The sequence below is a fragment of the Haliotis cracherodii genome, unplaced genomic scaffold, assembly GCF_022045235.1.
Source record: "Haliotis cracherodii isolate W230 unplaced genomic scaffold, xgHalCrac1.p SCAF_6, whole genome shotgun sequence".
In the NCBI taxonomy this organism is placed as follows: domain Eukaryota; kingdom Metazoa; phylum Mollusca; class Gastropoda; order Lepetellida; family Haliotidae; genus Haliotis; species Haliotis cracherodii.
In genome coordinates, this window is record NW_027266319.1 from 29,924,105 (window position 1) to 29,944,879 (window position 20,775).

At 41.3% G+C, this 20,775-nt stretch overlaps 1 protein-coding gene across 1 annotated transcript in view; it reads right to left on the reverse strand.

The window, feature by feature from the left end:
* Nucleotides 1–1,099: 1,099 nt before the first annotated feature.
* The window catches only part of LOC139446064 (uncharacterized), a 50,802-nt gene continuing 31,126 nt past the window's right edge, over nucleotides 1,100–20,775 (reverse strand). Inside the window, exons 19-22 of the mRNA XM_071227336.1 lie at nucleotides 19,038–19,411; nucleotides 17,164–17,306; nucleotides 13,370–13,490; nucleotides 1,100–9,081 (exon numbers count right to left, since the gene is read on the reverse strand). Of these exons, the coding sequence (XP_071083437.1) occupies nucleotides 4,036–9,081; nucleotides 13,370–13,490; nucleotides 17,164–17,306; nucleotides 19,038–19,411 (5,684 nt within the window). The 3' untranslated portion in view covers nucleotides 1,100–4,035. The remainder of the gene's footprint in view (nucleotides 9,082–13,369; nucleotides 13,491–17,163; nucleotides 17,307–19,037; nucleotides 19,412–20,775) is intronic.

The window sequence follows — 20,775 nt, forward strand, 5'->3', positions numbered from 1 at the left end:
TGCGTACATACAACTGGAATAGTGTGCTGTTCGGGAAGGGGAGGGGGGGGAAGGGGGGGGGGGGGGGGGGGGACACAACAAACAAGGCAAAGGCTCTGCGAAGTGGCGGATTTCGTGTCACCGTTTCCTGTTGTCGTGGATGGTTGTTCATATTTTCAGTCAGTGATTTACAGGGTCTAAACATGGTTATTTACAGGCTGATTCGCGAAAAGTTAAAAAGGCATGTTTGCAGCCGTTTATCTGTTTGTAGCACCTATATATCTGTTCGCAACGCATACATCTTGTTAGCAGCGCCTATATCCCTTTGCAGTGCCTGTATCTGTTGGCAGCGCATAAATTTGTTTCAACAAATATATGTTTGCAGTGAAAATATCTGTTTGTAGCACCTATATCTGTATCTGTTTGCAGCCTACATATCTGTTGCAGTGCTTGTATATCTTAATAGTGGGAATGCGTTTTGCGTTTCATTCATATTTACACCGTAGTGGGTTTGCCATTCCAATTCTAGCACTGGTATTTCTTACATGAATGAATTCCAACAACAAAACCTGTGGGGGGCAGAATAGTGGCTGGTCGAATGCATGTCCACCAAGTCAAACACAGAAACACTGTGCAAAGCTGTGTCCCCTATTCCTGCCAGAATCCGAGGATCTTGAGTTTGAATCCCAGAATTGTATAAGTTATTATTGGTTTGTCAGCATCATTCTCATGGCTTTCATCCCAGGTGTAAATATTTCCAACTAGCCTCACTTTGGACTTTCCAGCTTCTGGCACACTATTATTATCTGTGCCTGTTCCAGAATCGATTATTTCCCATCACTTAATAGCTGGAATATTGTGGACTGTGACCTGAAATAACGTCCCTGCACATCCCAGGTGAGGCAAGTGTGTTCAAACCTCTTCACCTTACTGCTGCCTTTTGTGTGAAATACACATAATTAGCCAAGCCAACATAAGGCAATAAAGTTCCTACAGTATTCTTGAGGTAAAGTCATCTAAACTATTATCTCATGCATATCAACTCAACTTGTTGAGACACGCTGGTTTGGTTATAATTGAAAATGACAACAAATTCAATATCAATTTGTCATTGATATATTTTATTACTGTACAGAAGAATACATCTTATTGATCAAGAATCTACTGATCATGTTTACAATGAAGTCATAGAAGTCATGTATAGATGTCTCTCTCTTTTGTCAAGTTAATTGAAAGTGATTTCATATCATATCTATCAGTTAACATGAAAAAGAATATTGAACACATCACATGAACATGAACACTGTTTTTCTTCCGACTCCCATGATATATACACATAATCCTCATCTCATTCAGGATATACAGCAAATTAGAGGACATATACTGAAATAGAATCACGAATGTCACATAGAGCAAATCCCAAACCCTTCTCCTTTTAAGGTTGTTGCATGTCTATATGAGTAACTGACAGTTTTATTAGATTACTTGAACAATAACCTCACCTTGAGCGTTCACCATGATGCAGATGGTAAAATTGGGTTTCACGTCACATTCAATATTTTGCACTTAGTGTCATTTGTATTTGTGTGTGTGTGTATGTGTGTGTGTGTGTGTGTGTGTGTGTGTGTCAATCACTACAGACATATAGAGCAAATCCCAAACTCTTAATCCTTTAAAGGTTGTTGCATATCTATATGAATAACTGACAGTGTGAGATATGCAAGAGTTCAAAATTAAAATGTTTAGAATCAATTGTTGCAATAAGGAAATAATAATTAGTTACATGAACAATAACATCATAATAAGTGTGTACCACAATGCAGAAGGTGAGAGGTTTTCATGTCGCATTCAAGATTATTGCACTTATAAACAGATGTGTGTGCATGCGTGAGTGTGTGTATGTGTGTTTGCGTGTCTGTGTGAGCACCAAATCTACAGCATGCCACAGTTAACAATGGATACCCACTCAGACACAGTACACTGACTCCGAGCCGACCAATCCTTGTTTTATTCTGTTGTGCAGAGCGCCAGGTGGTGTAAAACAAAGTACCATTGTTTGACGTCTTTTGTTGAGACATGGTTGAAACACTGACCTTCCGCTCTATCCACTACACCAAGGAGGCAGTCACAATGTATAGAATAGTTGAAAACCGACGTTGTATTTATATTTACTTTGTTTACCAACAGACCTGCCCAAATAGGACTAACGCAAATATATAAATGTTAATTTTGGAATAACACTATCAAAGACGTCGGTCATACTAACGTAAGTGAACCTTTATACTTGTTTAAAGGACAATAAATTGATCATGTTTCATGACCATACACCTTCGGGTTAAAATGTTGAAAATCAACAAAGAGACACTTTAAGTGAACTAATCACAAGCATTATTTTGGAAATGGTGTACAATTAGCAAAGAAATAGAAGAATGAATAGACTGGTTCATGATGATAATGATGATAATGATGATGATGATGATGACATCTTTAATCTGGTTGTGTCATTTTGGTATGCTGTGAATTGTTTGGTCAATGCTCAATACAGATACACACTTACAACAATGAAGGGCGAAAACAGCAGACTATTGCATTAGGAGTATTTCTGTTTTCAGCTCTCAACAATGAAGATGGAATAATAAAAACACTGAAGGCAACAATCTTTTAAACATTAAAAACATATGAAGAAACATGACAACACCGAAAACCAAAATCAGCTATTTCGTCTATTTCATGTATTTATACAAGGATCACACTTTTCACAATACATATATAAAAGCAGTGTGTACAAACAACAGAATGGTCAAAATCACTCAAATATTCCTTAGCAATACAAAAGCTCCTTTCTAGTTCTTGGAGGTAAGAAATTTGGGATTGTGCAAAGGAGATAAATTCACTTTTAACAAGGCAGTCCATTTGATTGAGAGTCACAAAACCTTCAATGGGAGACCAAAATAAAACAAAAGGGAGTGAGTGCATTAGACTTAATACTGCTTGAACAGTATTTCAGTCATATCATGCTTGTCAACTTCAAGTGGGTGGCACGCCAAAAGGGACACGGGTTGTCAGCTCATAGAAGCCAACAGGTATAGTGCTGAATGGCCGAGGATCATAATCGAGGAAGTTCTCAGACTTAAACCAAAGACAAAGCTGATGCAACTCCACAGCGCTTTAGGTTACCGTGCAACAGGGTATAAAGAGATGCAGGGTCCACTTGGAGCATAACAAAATTGTATGTGATAACTTGAAATAACACACATCTTATAATGATATAATCACTAAAATGATCATGTATAATCACAAATGCATCTTTCTAAAGTTATTTGCCTCATCCGTCCACTATTACATCAATCACTGCTACAACAATATGGATTTCTGAGTAAACATAACATTTGACAACTTCAGACAAATCAACAGTGAGAATGGATTTCAGCAACATATTCCGGCAGGAATTCACCAGACATTGGTCTACTTCAGCACATACATGAAACTGGGCATTTTCCCACCTCCACGCTTTAAGCTTAAGGATAGGGTTTACCTCCGAACTAATCAGAATATAGTTTGGCTGTGAATAAGATTATATAGTGTCATGACAGTCAAAATGGGAATTTATGGCTATGACGTAATAGAGGTGTGGTATTGGAAGGAATTATTGGGTACCCACCATCCCCAAGGGAAGCAAGCAAATGGAGAGAAATAAAAGGATGGAATACATGGACTGCACCAACAAGTCATCTCTGTAGTCATAATGGCTCTCCCGTTCCTTATCATCTCTTAGATAGGATTCTAGTTCCTGAATGTCCATAAATCCTGGGGTAGCTTCTTGCCATACAGACATCTTCAGTAATAGCAGATGAACATACAGACAACTTTGTGCCTTTTAGACTTTGGTTCTGCAAACTTGTATAGTATTGCCTGTTACAAAATATTCTCATTATCAGTAACATATTCACCGATGTTTCCATCTCCACTGAGATCACCCTCGCTCATTTCAGCTTGTTCTGCTGGGCTATGGCTAAAGGCATGTATCTTTATGATAATTAGCAATTAGTTTCAAATTCACACTGCATCCATGATAACAAAGTCATCCATGTCAAAGTCATCCATGTCACAGATGCTACCATCTCCACTGAGATTACCCTCGCTGATATCATCATCTTGCTGTTCCAATTGCTTCCCCTCGTTTCCCTCAGTGTTATCACTACCTTTGCTTTCCAGGTTGTTACCTCTGCTGACCTGCTCCGAGGTGACTTCCTTATTCTTCAAGCTCTGACCCTTTGTCTTGGAGCTGTTAGCTTTGTCTCCCTGAGTTTTACCTCTCATGAAGTGTCTATTCTGAAACTTTCCATTCTTATCTTTGATATGAGTACCTTTATCCTTTGCTAAGTGCTCATGATCATCTTCATCATCAATCCACTTACTACGCATCTTTTGAGATTTTGTGGTACCAACATTGACTACGTCCTTTCTATCCTTTTTCATTACATAATCTTCTCTGAAATGTTCAGTACATTTAGAAATTTCCTGACCTCTCTTTCTTTCTACCTCACTCCATCTCAATGCTTCATCTGTATTTGAACTTTTGCCATATGCTATGGATCCTTGACCTCGACCACCTCTAGTCAATGAGTTATCCGTCTTGAAGCTGTCACGTTGATTTGAAAATCCTTTTCCTCCTCTTTCACCTCTAAACAATGAGTTTTTTGTCTTGAAGCCATCACTCTGTTTTGAAAATCCTCTACCTCTGCCCAATCTTCTCTCCCTCCCAGTGCTGTCCTGTTGAGCACTCTTTGTCCTGACTGTATCAAAATCCTCTTCATGTTCATCATCATACACCTCATAATTGACCACCTCAACAACTCTCTCACTATGTACATATCCTTCATCTATGTCTTCAACAAAATGTTCATCCTCTTCAACAAATCGTTCATCCACTTCAACAAAACGTTCATCTTCAACAAAATGTCCATGACCTTCATCAATGAGCTCATCAGAAACTTGATACCTATCCACCTCATACCCATCTTCGCATCCCTCACTAAACCTGCTATGGAGAGGGCTAAAATGTCTTCTTTCATCCAAGAAAGAGTCTCTTGGCATTTGCTCCTCAAATCTTTGAGACCTTCTATCCTCATTCCTCCTCATGCTGTGACTGCTGTTCCTCCCACTACTCGAACTAATTCTGTCATCCTCTCTATATTCCAAATACTCTTCCTCAGAAAATCTATCATCCTCAAAGTATTCATCTTGACCTTGGTCATGAATCTGCAAGTCTCTTTCATCAAGATTTCTGTGACCACTTCTTGTTCCTCCTCCCCCATAGACTCTTTGACCATGGCTTACTGACTCTTCCCTAATCCTATTCCTCCTTGACCCTTGGTCCATTCCATGATACACGTCATCAGTTTCTTCATCCATTCTCTCTTCTCCCATCACAAAACCATCATCCGTCACACGAACTCCATCTTCATCCACATAGGCCAGAGCATATTCTTCATCTTCATTCCCATATTCTTTACATGCCCGGCCACGGTTTTCTGTCCTTTGCTGATATTTATCTCTTGACCGACCATGGTTATCTGTCCTTTGCTGAAATTCTTCCCTTGACCGTTCACGTTTATCTGTCCTTCGCTGAAGGTCTTCACCTTCCTGACCACAGTTATCTGTGCTTTGCCACAGGTCTTCCCTTGACCGACCATGGTTATCTGTCCTTTGCTGAAGTTCTCCCCTTGACTCAACACGGTTAACTATCCTTTGACGGAGGTCTTCCCTTGACCGACCACGGTTATCTGTTCTTTGATGAAGGTCTTCCCTTGTCTGACCACGGTTACCTGTCTTTTGCCGGAGGTCTTCCCTTGACCGACCACGGTAATCTGTCAATTGCCAGGGGTCTTCCCTTGACCGACCACGGTTATCTGTCCTTTGCTGAAGATCTTCCCTTGACCGACCATAGTTATCTGTCCTTTGCTGAAGATCTTCCCTTGAATGACCACGGTTATCAGTTCTTTGCTGAAGGTCTTCCCTTGACCGACCACGGTTATCTATCCTCTGCTGAAGGCCTTCACCTGCCTGACCACGGTTATCTGTTCTTTGCTGAAGGTCTATCCTTGACCGACCATGGTTATCTGTTCTTTGATGAAGTTCTTCCCTTGACCGACCACAGTTATCTGTCCTCTGCTGAAGGCCTTCACCTGCCTGACCACGGTTATCTGTTCTTTGCTGAAGGTTTTCCCTTGACTGACCACGGTTATCTGACCTCTGCTGAAGGCCTTTACCTGCCTGACCATGGTTATCTGCCGCTTCACTTTCTTCATCAACTTCAGTCAGTATCATCTTCTCATCTTGTTCAAGCATTTTCACAATCTCATTTCTAGCCCAGGACATACCTTTGCTAACTAACTCAGCATCTACATTAGCTCTCCTAAACTGATATTTCACCATGCCGATGGACTTCCTAAGCAACTGACCTAACACCTTTTTATCAACGAACCCTTGTTTACCCTTCCCTTTTTTAGATTGTCCTTGATTCTTTGCAGTTTTTGTTTGTTTGTTTGTATTTGTAGTCTTCCCCTCTTCTTTCTGATTTATATAGTCTTCAAACACTTTCTGACCAATAGTTTGTGCTCTTGCTTTCATATCTTCATGTGCTTGACTTAGTGTTTCTTTAACCTCCGTATTTCCACCACTTGTTTCTTCATCTGAAGACTCCAACATTTCCTCAGGCTCTTCTTCATCATCATTATCATCACCCACATCTGCTTCAAGCCTTTTTCTTACTTTAATATTAGCATCCTCTAATCTTTCCATCATTATATGACTCCAAAGTAAGAACTTTCGGATACTCTCTGGGTTTGTTCTTTTGAACCTCGGAATCACTCTACTTGGGAGTCTGAAGCTATTCAGTTTCACAGAATTAGTTTTGTCAAGAGGTGATGTTTCAGGGCGTGTAACTTTCAATGTCTTTGTCCAATCTGGTCTCAGAGCAAGAACAGATTCAGGCTGGACTGATTTTTTCAATTCATCACTTGCTTTTGTGTCAGTTACCTTCTTTGGTTCACTTTTTGATTTCTTCTGTTTTGAGGACTTTTCCAGTACGTCTTCTCTTGCCTTTTCCTTAGTTTTTGTGTTGCCCTTGTAAAAATCAATTAAATCCAGAGGATTCAGTAGAGCACTGGTACTAGAATCTGCACTTGGCATATTCACTGACTTGGAAGCAACCGGTGGTTGTTTCATTAGTACCCCTGGCTTAGACATTGGTGGATGAACAGGTTGAGGTGCATTTGCATGTTGCAGAGGCTGACTGATTACTTGCCTAGTCAGTGGGAGTTGTGGTGGAGCACCTGCTGAAGGAGTTACTGTAGCACCAACTTGGGGCTGTGGTGGAGCCATTATTGGAGCTTGCTGTGAAGCATGATGTGATTGTGCACTTACTTGGGGTTGAAATGAAGCTTGAGAATAGCTTACAGGAGGAACTATGTGTGGTTGAGCACTCACAACAGGCCTTGAAACAGCTGACACTGGTTGCGTAAAGGTATTTGGAATCACAGTAACAGAAGGCTGGGGATATGCTGGTGAATACAACTGACTTGCAACAGCAGGCTGAGGTGTAGAGACAAAAGGGACTGAAGGTCTAAGAGGAGGTGGCACAGGGTTTGGAACAGATGCTGTGAAGCGATAGAAGGGTGTTACTAGCCCACGTAAAGGCACTGCTTGTTGGGTGGTTATACTTGTTGGAGGATGAACTGGGTGTCTGTATGACAATGGCGGAGCACTGACAATTGTTGGTTGAGACTGAATATGCTGTTGTGGAGTAAGTGGCACATGGGTTGCCAGAGGTGGTGGATTAAGTCTGGGAACAGGCTGCTGGGTTGGCAATCTGGGTACCAAGTTGGGCCTTGGCACATTCTGGCCAGACTGCAATGGTGGACTGGATGAAACTGTGGGCTTTGTCTTTGTAGACCTGTTTCCAGCATAAGTCCTTCTCGAACCCATTCCTGAAATTGTTTGTATGTGTGTCTGGGATCTGGGTACTTCTTGTCTTTGAAATTTATGCTGACTACTTCTGAGATTAAAATTCTGAGACTCATCCAAGTCAGCCTCAAGATCTTCTGGTTCTTTTTCCATATACATCTTATTGTTCCGATGCACATGTTTGATATGAAACTCAAGAGATGCTTTCTTTGTGAAAGTTTTAGGGCATATTGGACACCTCAAACAAACTAGCTCAGAAGCATGGTTTTTGTTCCAGTGGTTAAGGGACTCATCCATAGTGCCAGTAAATGTGCATTCTGTGCACTTGTGGACATCTTTAGCATCTTTCTCTTGTTGGGGTGGTGCTTTTAATCTGGTTGGTTCATGTTGAGAAGGCTCTGCAACCCTCATACAGCTTTCCTTTGTCACATTGCCTGGCATGACATAGTGAATGTTATCTCTCTCTTCTCGTTTAGTGTTTTGTAGAAATTGTGACATTTCTATCTTGTCCTCGACCCCGTGAAAGAAATCCAGGTGTTCACAAAGATCATCTGTGTCCACACATCCCATACTACAAAATGAACAGATGAGATAGAGAACCTTTGCCTCATGTCGCTCTGTCCAGTGACGCTCGAACTGCAATGATGTTCCTCTATAGAAACATCCAGAAACATTGCAGTCATATTCAGTTCCCAATGGAATATATGAGACACTGTCTGCTGGTGTCAAACCTTGAACAAAAGGTTCTGGGCTGGACTGCCTTCTTGCCTGGACATCTTCAGGCAACATCCTTGGCCGGTTCCATTCTGGTAACCTTTGTTGCCGTATATCTTCAGGTACCCTTCTTGACTGGAAGGTTTCTGGCAACCTTCGTGACAGGACATTGTCAGGCAACCTTTGTGATTTGGCATCTTCAGGCAACCTTTGTGGCTCCATCGCATCTTGTTGATTGGTCACCTCATGCAACCTTTGTGATTTGACAGTTTCAGGCAACCTTTGTGGCTCCACAGCATCTTGTTGATGGCGAACTTCATGCAATCTTTGTGATTTGACAGTTTCAGGCAATCTTCGTCGTTGAACAGTTTGAGAGTGTCTTTGTTCCCTCCTAGATGGAAAGGTTTCAGATGGCTGTCTCTGAAGGAACAAAATTTAAGTGTATAAAGCTTGAGTTAGCCGACATATACTTCAGTTCTTAAAAAGTTAATGGAACCTGTCAAAATAAAAAGTAGCAACAATTATGTAGATGCAATTCAAACTGGCGCAAGTGTATCCTAATGAAACTGTCATTTTGACTTCTGTCAAGAAATACATCATAAATTTGCAGGCTGAATATGTTTCTATCGAAATGATATATAGCTGCATATAACACAGATCATCAATAAGACCACATTCTGCCCTCAAAAGAAAACATAATCAATCAAGAACAATGTTTTGGAGACATAATAGATTCAACACACACCATGAAATGTACGAAACAAAAGTATTTATTTTCCTGAAATAAAGACAATCAACACTCTAAAATACCAACACTAATAGTAACACATCTCGCCATGATGCAGCTTCTATATTCAAATGCAAAAGAAACACAAGTGGTATTAAGCAAATAGGTAACAAACACGGAACCATAAATTGATACGAGTTTTAGCATGCAGTGAAGCCTGATCAATATTTTTGGATGCATTTTGGAAGCCCCGAGTAAAAACACAACATAAGAAACAAATCGCCAAAATGATAATTTCAATGAATATGTGGGTATCATGCACCCATTTCTCGTGAAATCGAAAATGCACGAATTGTCACCAACTATAGTGGGTTTAAAACTGTGGCCGATTCTCGGACCTACCACTCCTTGGTCAACAATGCCACGCCTAACTTAAATTCAGAGAAACCAGGCTATTGGACGTTTGGAAGCTGGAGAGTCTGTCCAAGAAGTTGCCCGTCATTGCACATTAACATAACCACAATTTACCGTCTCCTGCATCGATACAATGCTACACAGACCACAGATGACCTTCCTCTGAGTGGTCGACCTAGGGTCACCACACCTCGACAAGATCGGCAGATTACCCGTCAACACCAGCGACATCCGTTCCTATCTGCAAGTGAAAGTGCTCGACAGACCATAGGAACACATAATCGGAACACATAACCGGGACACTGTGATACGACGTCTCCATTCCAACAACCTCAGATCTCGTCGACCAGCACATCGTCCTGTTCTCCAACCACGGCATCGACAAGCACGACTTCAGTGGGCACAGGGTCATCACAATTGGCGTCTTCTCTGATGAAAGTCGCTTTTGTGTCCCCCATGCAGACGTAAGAGTCAGAATTTGGCGGCGGCGAGGTGATCGTTTCGCTGACAGAAATGTTGTGGAAAGGGATCCATGGGGTGGACCTAGCGTCATGATATGGGCAGGGATTGGACTTAATGTGAGACTTGGACCCATGTGCTTTCTGAATGTTGGTCAAGGTCGGGGACACGGTGTCACTGCTCAGCGGTATATCGACCAAGTGATCAGACCCCACGTTGTTCCATTTTTAGCACAACATCAACAACACATTTTCCAGCAGGACAACGCTCATCCCCATGTTGCCAGAGCTACCATGGCCTTTCTGCAACAACACAACATCCGTGTTCTACCGTGGCCAGCCCTCAGCCCTGATCTGAACCCCATCGAACACTTGTGGGATGAGGTTCAAAGGCGTCTGCACAATGTGCGCCCGGTCCCTTCAACTGCCGATGAACTACCCGCAGCTGCTCTGGATGTGTGCAGGAGGATACCTAGGGCCTTCACAAATCGTCTGATCCACTCAATGTACAGGAGATGTTTGGCAGTGATCAATGCTAATGGTGGTCACACCAGGTATTGACTGACATTTTGGGTATTGACCCAAAACTGTGTAAGCCCTTAACGTTTGAAAAAAACAATTATGTCATCTGCCTTTTAATCCATTAAACTGTCTTCAGTCATATTGTCAATCTTCCCCTATTAGTATTTCTTGTCTTTAATGTTGAAAATAAATAACATGTATACTTCATACTTGACTTGTGTTTCTTTTGCATGTGAGTATAGTTTCTGTCAAGTAGTACCAAGGTAACACATCTCTCCATGATGCAGCTTCTAGTTTCTGTCAAGTAGTACCAAGGTAACACATCTCTCAGATGATGCAGCTTCCAGTTCCTGTCAAGTAGTACCAAGGTAACACATCTATTCATAATGCAGCTTCTAGTTTCTTTCAAGTAGTACCAAGACAACACATCTCTCCATGATGCAGCTTCTAGTTTCTGTCAAGTAGTACCAAGGTAACACATCTCTCCATAATGCAGCTTCTAGTTTCTTTCAAGTAGTACCAAGGTAACACATCTCTCCATGATGCAGCTTCTAGTTTCTTTCAAGTAGTACCAAGACAACACATCTCTCCATGATGCAGCTTCTAGTTTCTGTCAAGTAGTACCAAGGTAACACATCTCTCCATGATGCAGCTTCTGGTTTCTTTCAAGTAGTACCAAGGTAACACATCTCTCCATGATGCAGCTTCTAGCTCCTGTCAAGTAGTACCAATATACACATCTCTCAGATGATGCAGCTTCCAGTTCCTGTCAAGTAGAACCAAGTAAACACATCTCTTCATGATGCAGCTTCTAGTTTCTGTCAAGTAGTACCAATATACACATCTCTCAGATGATGCAGCTTCCAGTTCCTGTCAAGTAGAACCAAGGAAACACATCTCTTCACGATGCAGCTTCTAGTTTCTATCAAGTAGTACCAAGGTAATACATCTCTCCATGATGCAGCTTCTAGTTTCTGTCAGGTAGTACCAAGGTAACACATCTCTCCATGATGCAGCTTCTACTTTCTGTCAAGTGGTACCAAGGTTACACATCTCTCCATGATGCAGCTTCTACTTTCTGTCAAGTGGTACCAAGGTTACACATCTCTTCATGATGCAGCTTCTAGTTTCTGTCAGGTAGTACCAAGTTAACACATCTCTCCATGATGCAGCTTCTGGTTTATGTCAGGTAGTACCAAGGTAACATGTCTCTCAGTGATGCAGCTTCTAGTTTCTGTCAAGTAGTACCAAGGTAACATCTATTCATGATGCAGCTTCCAGTTTCTGTCCAGTCGTACCAAGGTAACATCTATTCATGATAGAGCTTCTAGGTTCTGTCCAGTCGTACCAAGGTGACACATCATTTCATGAAGATACTTCATCTCTTCATCTCTTCATGATTTCTGTTAAATAGTATCATCTTTCCATGATGATGCTTTCAGTTCTGCCAAGTGTACCATGGTGACACACCTCTTCATAATGCTGTTTCTGGTTTCTGTCAAGTCGCCCCCAAGTGACACATCTCTTCATGATGCAGCTTCTGGTTTCTGCCAATCCAAGGCAACACAAGTGTCAGTGCACACGATGCATCAGTAGGTGCCAACCTCGATACTTTGGGGTTGCGTTTCTTTTGGAATTGAGTCTTCTTATGTCCTCTCTCCTAGATTTTCCTTCTTCTGTTTAGGCTCTAGTGTGATGTCTTATCCTAAATGCTGCTCACATCTTCTGTCTTCTGGTTACAAAATAATGCCACTTTCCTTCCTGGGTGATCACACTCTCACATTATCAAATTCCCTCGCAAAGAGGATCACTATTGGCAACTTTTTTGTTTGGAAGAAGGTGCCCTACATACATACATAGAAGGTTAGGTGTAGGCGACTGTGGTCATCGCATCACATACCTCATAGGAGGCTTACCTTAGGAGGCTTGGTGTAGGTAACTATGTTCACCATATCACATAATGTATTGGAGGCTTACCTTAGGAGGCTTGGTGTTGGTGACTATGTTCACCATATCACATAACTCATAGGAGGCTTACCTTAGGAGGCTTGGTGTTGGTGACTATGTTCACCATATCACATAACTCATAGGAGGCTTACCTTAAGAGGCTTGGTGTAGGTGACTATGTTCACCATATCAGATACCTCATAGGAGGCTTACCTTAGGAGGCTTGGTGTTGGTGACTATGTTCACCATATCACATAACTCATAGGAGACTTACCTTAGGAGGCTTGGTGTAGGTGACTATGTTCACCATATCACATACCTCATAGGAGGCTTACCTTAGGAGGCTTGGTGTAGGTGACTATGTTCACCATATCACATACCTCATTGGAGGCTTACCTTAGGCGGCTTGGTGTCGGTGGCTGTGTTCACCATATCACATTTCACATGGGAGGCTTACCTTAGGAGGCTTGGTGTAGGTGACTATGTTCACCATATCACATACCTCATAGGAGGCTTACCTTAGGAGGCTTGGTGTAGGTGACTATGTTCACCATATCACATACCTCATAGGAGGCTTACCATAGGAGGCTTGGTGTAGGTGACTATGTTCACTATATCACATACCTCATAGGAGGCTTACCTTAGGAGGCATGGTGTAGGTGACTTTGATCTCCTTCATATCAATGATATGTGGCTTGGCTGATACTGCTGTTTCTGCATCACATTGTCTTCCAAATACCACAAATGCACAACCGGTTGGTCTGAAAACAAAAGAGTGCATTAATTTTTAAGCTTTGGACACCATAAACTAGTGATCAATATTATGAGCAATGATCTATTCCTTTGGATGACAAACAATCAATAAGGTCACTGAGTCCGAAGATCTGACCCATCAAGTCACCTTATATTTCAAGATCCAGTTGCTGGTGCTCATTTCTAACTTGGAATCCCCATGGAAATATCTTGGCTTGTTTGTTTGTGTTGTTTAATGTCGCATTGAGCACTATTCCAGCTAAATGACGGCAGCTTGTTAGTAAGTCTGCGCAAGACAATCCAGTGATTCATGAGCATCAATCTGCGCAATTGGGATAAGATGCCATGCATCAACAAAGTAAGCAAGCCTGACCACGTGATCAAGTTAATCATCTTTTACAACAAGCATGGGTTACTGAAGACCAAGATTAACCTGGATCTTCACAGGTTGTAATATCTTGGCATGGTGTCATGGCAACAGCAACAGGGAGAGTGAGTCAGTGAGTGAATTGGGTTTAACACAGCTTTTAACAGTATTCCAGTTATATACTTTAAGCGTGTCAGCTTAAAGTGGGAGGAAAGCCCAAAGTGATGCAGGTCTCAGACGTTTACCACTTCGGTGAAACCCACGAGCACGGGTATGATGCTGACAAACCTAGAAACATAATCGGGGTGAACCGGGATTCAAACCCATAATGATAGGTTTCTGGTGTGCCTAAGGGACACAACTCTGCACAGATAAACAGGGCCATGAGGAATGTCTAAACACTAGGCAGAACAGTTGTATTTTTCCTTAAACTGAATGACAATTTCTCCATTCCAGACAACTGCATTCAATTTTGTCTGATTGAGATGTGTTTCAGGGACTGACCATTTGATATTTTTATCCCCCCCCAAAAAGTTGTCACAGAAAATGCTTGAAAAAAAATTATGCTTCTAACGTTTGATAAAATAAATATTGCTTGCGATGAAAAATTCATTTATTAATATCTTATACATTTTATACTTATCCTGCATTACATATTGCATTCCCTTCTATTTCTTGCGAAAACATGACTGGAAATATCATCCCTCGAGTGAGTGAATGTGTGAGGTTTTACACCGCTTTAAGCAATATTCCATGATGAGCAAATGCTTTAACCACTAGGCTACCTGACACCCACCATCCAACCCCCCCCCCCCCTCCCCCCTGCATTCCTCACGAAACCAGCCAGCACACACCTCAGCATCATTTTCAGTTAGCGATCGGCAACCACCAGTGGCCCAAACCTAATGACGCTCTCAATGGCTTCCAACAGCTACATCATGTAGATAATGGCTAATCGCACATATTTTGTTAGGTTTGCTGGCCTGGCCTGGCCTGGCCATGTTGTAACCCTGCTGCATCATAAGCTACAAGGATAGTAGATCGAAGCCACAATGGGATGGTAATCCTTAAGACCTCGGCCTTTCTGTGCAGCTTTAAGGGAAGAAACAGATATCTTCTGTGAGTTAACTTCATCTTCCCATCCCACAATCGAGGCCATTGGTGGTACAGTAAAATGCCGATCTGGTTGTCCTGGTAGCTGTTTTTAGGCGATGAAGTCCCAGCAAACCCCTAAAAGACTTTTCCTGGTAAGGCTCTCCAGCAACGCCTTGTCAAGTGGTTCATGCAGCTGGTGACACAAGTGTTGTTGTACAATGTTCAGATCCCAGACTGGAGGACGAAATATCAGTTTCTGGTCGTCCAGTAGGAAGGTGCTGAACATGACCTATAGTTCCACGGTCTTGGAGACTTTCTGATATCTCAGAAACACCAAAACAGAATTAATGGTTGCTCGATAAGCAGAAATGGTGACACCCTTCAGATGACATGCACAATGAGGGTAGATCAAGTACTTGGCAATAAACTATGGAAGCCGTCATAGGTTCCTCCTTCCGCTGCTAACAGTAAATCTCAAATGACTTCCACTTATAAACTTCCGGTCGAGATACAACGTGCCTGAGTAACCACCTTTGAGAACCAGGGAGAACACACTTGGCCTTGGGCGTGGCTGTAGACTGTGCGGATGGAGTAGTAATTTCTGCCAGTCTGATAGCCCTTGACGTTGGCACTCGGCTAGCTGTAGAAGATGTGAAACCAACTTCTGGCTGATCAAAATCAGCCCCTCTCATGCCCTAGCACCAATGGATCAAGAACCGGCTCGGATAATATTTGCGACAAACTCATCTCTGCAAAGGCATCAATTCTGCCACAAGTGTTGAGTCTCCCACCTACTAGTGTCGGGTAGACCGCATCTTCCCGAGTGAGTTAACTGACTATAAAAGTCCAGTTTCCATCCTTGTGGAATCAGATCGTCTTGACTGGGTGCCACCGTTTTGTTTGAAGCAAATGCAAGTGATACGAGAGGTTGAATCTGATTGGTCAATAGGAGAGGCATAGAAAGGACATAACTCGTAATAGCCAGTGGTGGCGCTACTATCGAGCCCAGGAATTCCAGCCTAGTTCAGCAAGGGTGGAAACTGGACTTTTAAAGTCAGTTAACTCTCTTGCCTTGGGAAGATGGGTAGACTGGGACAACTGTCTCTTCTGACACACTCATAGTAAATCGACAAAGGTAGAGATACTCAAGGGTCGACAGACATCACACCTTGATAACAGCAAACACAGCAGTTTACAACACTCATGTGGGTTCTGAGCAGACTTAGATTCATGCACCCTCAACAGCACAGTATGTGATCTGCAAACATGGCTATCAAAACATGCACAAAATAAGTCAGAATAACATAAAAAAAAATTAACATAGAAGAAAGACAACTGAAACAGGGCTGAAATATCCAAGGCCAAACAGCGTAAAACTAACACGTACACAAACACAGAACAAATAGAGTGTGTAATACGTGAAAACACCTAAGAGGTACTAAAAATGCGTGTAAACCAAAGGAAAACAAAACAAGCAAAAACCTCACAGTATTTAGAAGGAAGCAAATCCAAAAATGGTGGGAAAATAAAACGTGCTACAAACTCAAAGTGTACGAGACAACACAGACATGTGAAAAGAAACAAATATATGCATGTAAGAATACACAAGTAAATAAACAAACCAATCTGTTCTGAAAGAAAACAAAAAGTTTGATATCCACACAAGTCAAAGGATAATGTTCATAGACAATGAACAGGTCTGGCGAAAATTAGAAGAACGACATGTATCCTGGCTGGTTCGAAGAGGGGAGGTTGTGTTCCTGTTAGCAGTTTCATTTCTCTTCAGGAACAGATTTTCTCTCAGGGGATGATGTTTCATCATGTTTTCCCAGAAAATGCAACAATGCAGGATTAGGTTAAAAAGAAGAAAAAAGAAGAAATTAAAGCTCATAATTTTATCTAAAAAATATGTCTGCATTTGCAACTGCAACAGAAAACATATACAATCTCCATACAAAATCCCAGGCCTTACCTGCATCAGAAAATCAAATAGTTGGTTCCTTAGAACAGATTGTAGACCTACAAGCATTGGTATGGTGGTGACAGACCAAAAATCACAATCAGGGCCCATTTGCACATAGTGATCTTAGTGCTACGACTATTTTAAGCCTATGTTAAAATATATTAGCGCTAAGATCACTTTGTGCAAGTGGGCACAGGACAAATCTAAAATCCGAGGCCAGCAGATCCTGGCAGGACTAAGGGACACAACTGCTCACCTCCCTGTTGTATCCTTCTCTAGCTCGTAGTCCTCAATACCGCCCCATCGGGAGAAGTAGCACAGCAGCTGGTCATTGGAGGTCCTTGTTGTCAACCCTGATATACTCAGCCTCTGAGTTGGGGGGTCAGCGATTGGGGGAACCTAAATATGAAAGTGTGAGGGAGCCGAACTGATGGAGATTATCACAGTATGTCATCAATATCTAAGTGTGACTGAACAAGGGTGAAGCAGAGATGTTTCCCACTTTACCAGATGTGAAACCCACGTGAGCACGGTAACAGTAGAACAAGGATCATCACTTGGATGAATCTGGGATGTGAAGTCCACAATCAGATCCTGGTCGCCATGGGACACAGCTCTGGACAACTGGGTTGACAATCAGATCCTGGTCGCCATGGGACACAGCTTTGGACATCTGGGTTGAAAATCAGATTCTGGTTGCCATGGGACATAACTCTGCACAACTTGGTTGTCAAAGTCATCAAGTGCGAATAACTGAATTTAATCAGTGCCATCTTCAGCATCAAGTGATTTCTAGCCATAATTTATTATAATTTGTAAACATCGAGCTAAGCACACAACTAGGTATTCAGTCAACTAGAACATGAATACTAACTAGTAGAACTTTATTAGGGAATTTCATTTTGATGTATAATGTGATGTCCAGAACCCTTATGATAGCACTTAATGATGGCCTCTATGTTAGCTGGTATAAACTTCCTCTTGCCTTCTGGTAACAATGTTTTTGAATATGAACATCCTCTTGTCTACTGGTAACAATGTTATTGAATATGAACTTCCTCTTTCCTTCTGGTAACAATGTTACTGAATATGAGCATCCTCTTGTCTACTGACAACAATGATATTGAATATGAGCATTCCCTTGTCTACTGGTAACAATGTTACTGAACATGAACATCCTCTTGTCTACTAGTAACAGTGTTATTGAACATGAACTTCCTCTGGTTTACTGGTAACAATATTAATGAATATGAACCCCCCCCCTTGGCTACTAGTAACAATGTTGTTGAATATGAACTTTCCCTTGTCTCCTGGTAACAGTGTTATTGAACATGAACTTCCCCTTGTCTACAGTAAACAATGTTATTGAAAATGAACATCCTCTTGTCTCCTGGTAACAGTGTTATTGAATATGAACTTCCTCTTGTCTCCTGGTAACAGTGTTATTGAATATGAACTTCCTCTTGTCTACTGGTAACAGTGTTATTGAATATGAATTTTCCCTTGTCTCCTGGTAACAGTGTTATTGAATATGACCTTTCCCTTGTCTCCTGGTAACAGTGTTATTGAATATGAACATCCTCTTGTCTACAGTGAACAATGTTATTGAAAATGAACATCCTCTTGTCTACTGGTAACAATGTTATTGAACATGAACTTCTCCTTGTCTACTGGTAACAGTGTTATTGAACATGAACTTCCCCTTGTCTACAGTGAACAATGTTATTGAAAATGAACATCCTCTTGTCTACAGTTAACAATGTTATTGAATATGAACATCCTCTTGTCTACAGGTAATGTTATTAAATATGAACTTTCACTTGTCTATTGGTAACAATGTTACTGAACATGAACATCCTCTTGTCTACTTGTAATCATGTTATTAAATATTAACTTCCTCTGGTTTACTGGTAAGAATATTAATGAATATGAACTCCCCATTGTCTACTAGTAACAATGTTATTGAATATGAACACCCACTTGTCTACTGGTAACATTGTTATCAAATATGAACTTCCCCTTGTCTAATTGTAACAATGTCATTGAATATACAAGACTTGTATACATGACAGACCTTTGAAAGTTACCTAGAACTTCAAGCTTGGTTAAAGCAATGACTAAGTGACTCACAGGACTGGCGGGTCTGGCAGATCTTGCAGGTCTAGCAGGAGCATCCTGGGCAGATCTTGCAGGTCTAGCAGGAGCATCCTGGGGAGATCTTGCAGGTCTAGCAGGAGCATCCTGGGCAGATCTTGCAGGTCTAGCAGGAGCATCCTGGGCAGATCTTGCAGGTCTAGCAAGCGCATCCTGGGCAGATCTTGCAGGTCTAGCAGGAGCATCCTGGGCAGATCTTGCAGGTCTAGCAGGAGCATCCTGGGGAGATCTTGCAGGTACAGCAGGAGCACCCCAGGGAGATCTTGCAGGTATAGCAGGAGCATCTTGGGGAGATCTGGCAGGTCTAGCAGGAGCATCCCGGGTGACATCAGATTTATGAGGGTCGGAAGCTGTTCACAAAGCATGAAGCATGAATGTATCTTTGTGTTATAGTCAGTAACATGGTAATGTCACAGAAGTGGGACAGGCACAATACTGTAGTATCACAGCAACAATACAGCAACTATATAGCAACAATACAGCAATAATGTAGCAGTATCACAGCTTTATCACAGCCACATTATATCAATATATTACAACAATGTACCACAGCAATCACATCAATATCACATACATATTATGGTGATATCACTGCAACATCACAGCAAAAGTTTAGCAACATTCCACGGCACTATCATAGCAATATTTAATAAAAACATCCAAGCAAAATCACTGTAACATTAAGGCCATATTACAGCAGTATTTAAAAAAATATCAGGGCAGTAATATAGCGATATAACAGTATATTCCAACTGTCAAAACAACATTACAACAATACTTAGGCATTAGCGCAGCCGGCTCAATAACGGGAAATTCTTGTAAAATTGATTCTTATGCCCCCATTTTACTACGACCACGAATATCCTGAATCACCCCGAATAGGCAATTTTTCATGTTTGTAGATAAATCTCAATCATGTCTTGAAGTTCTTAAATATATTTTATTTGATTTACAAACATTCGTACAGTTCGCGGGAGTTCGTGGACGGGTCAACCCACGTATTGCAATTTTGTGGCTGTGTCGTAATCTATTCGTAATTAATTCTTATGTTCCGTAACAGCCTTGTAATCGATTCTTTTGCATTCCTGGCTATTCTTAGCGATTCATGGCTCCCAACATTTCTTGTCCTCAACCCGAAAAAATACCGAAACAGAAATGAATGTCCCGAGTCAACTACAAATCATTTAAGAATTAAGAAAGTACAACATTCGGCATATTCGTAACTAAGTCGTAGGTGATTCTTACAATTCGGGCATGATGTGTACATGAATCTTGTAATTCGTACATGTTTCTTAACCCATTCCTGGAACACTTTATATTTTTCAACTTGATTAGCCACAAAAGTTTGCATTATTGGCTGAATCATCACAAATTTCGAAAGTTTCCGATTCGGGGTGATTCGGGATATCTGTGGTCTCAGTGAAAGGGGGGCATTAGAAAATGTAAACTGTGTCCCATCATTCATATTTAGTGCTTTGAGTCATCCCAGGTGTGAATTCATTGATCCATCATTTCTTAATTAATTCTGATACTCATGCTCTTAAAAATAGTAGTAAATTGCAGACTTTTGTCCCAACAAACAACAAATCATACTGACTACCTCACAAAATGTGTATGATACATAAATAGATGTAAAGGATAGTTGTATCTCCTTGTTTTGGCAACATATATAATGTTGACAAGTTACTTCCTTTACATCGCATGCACTATCCTG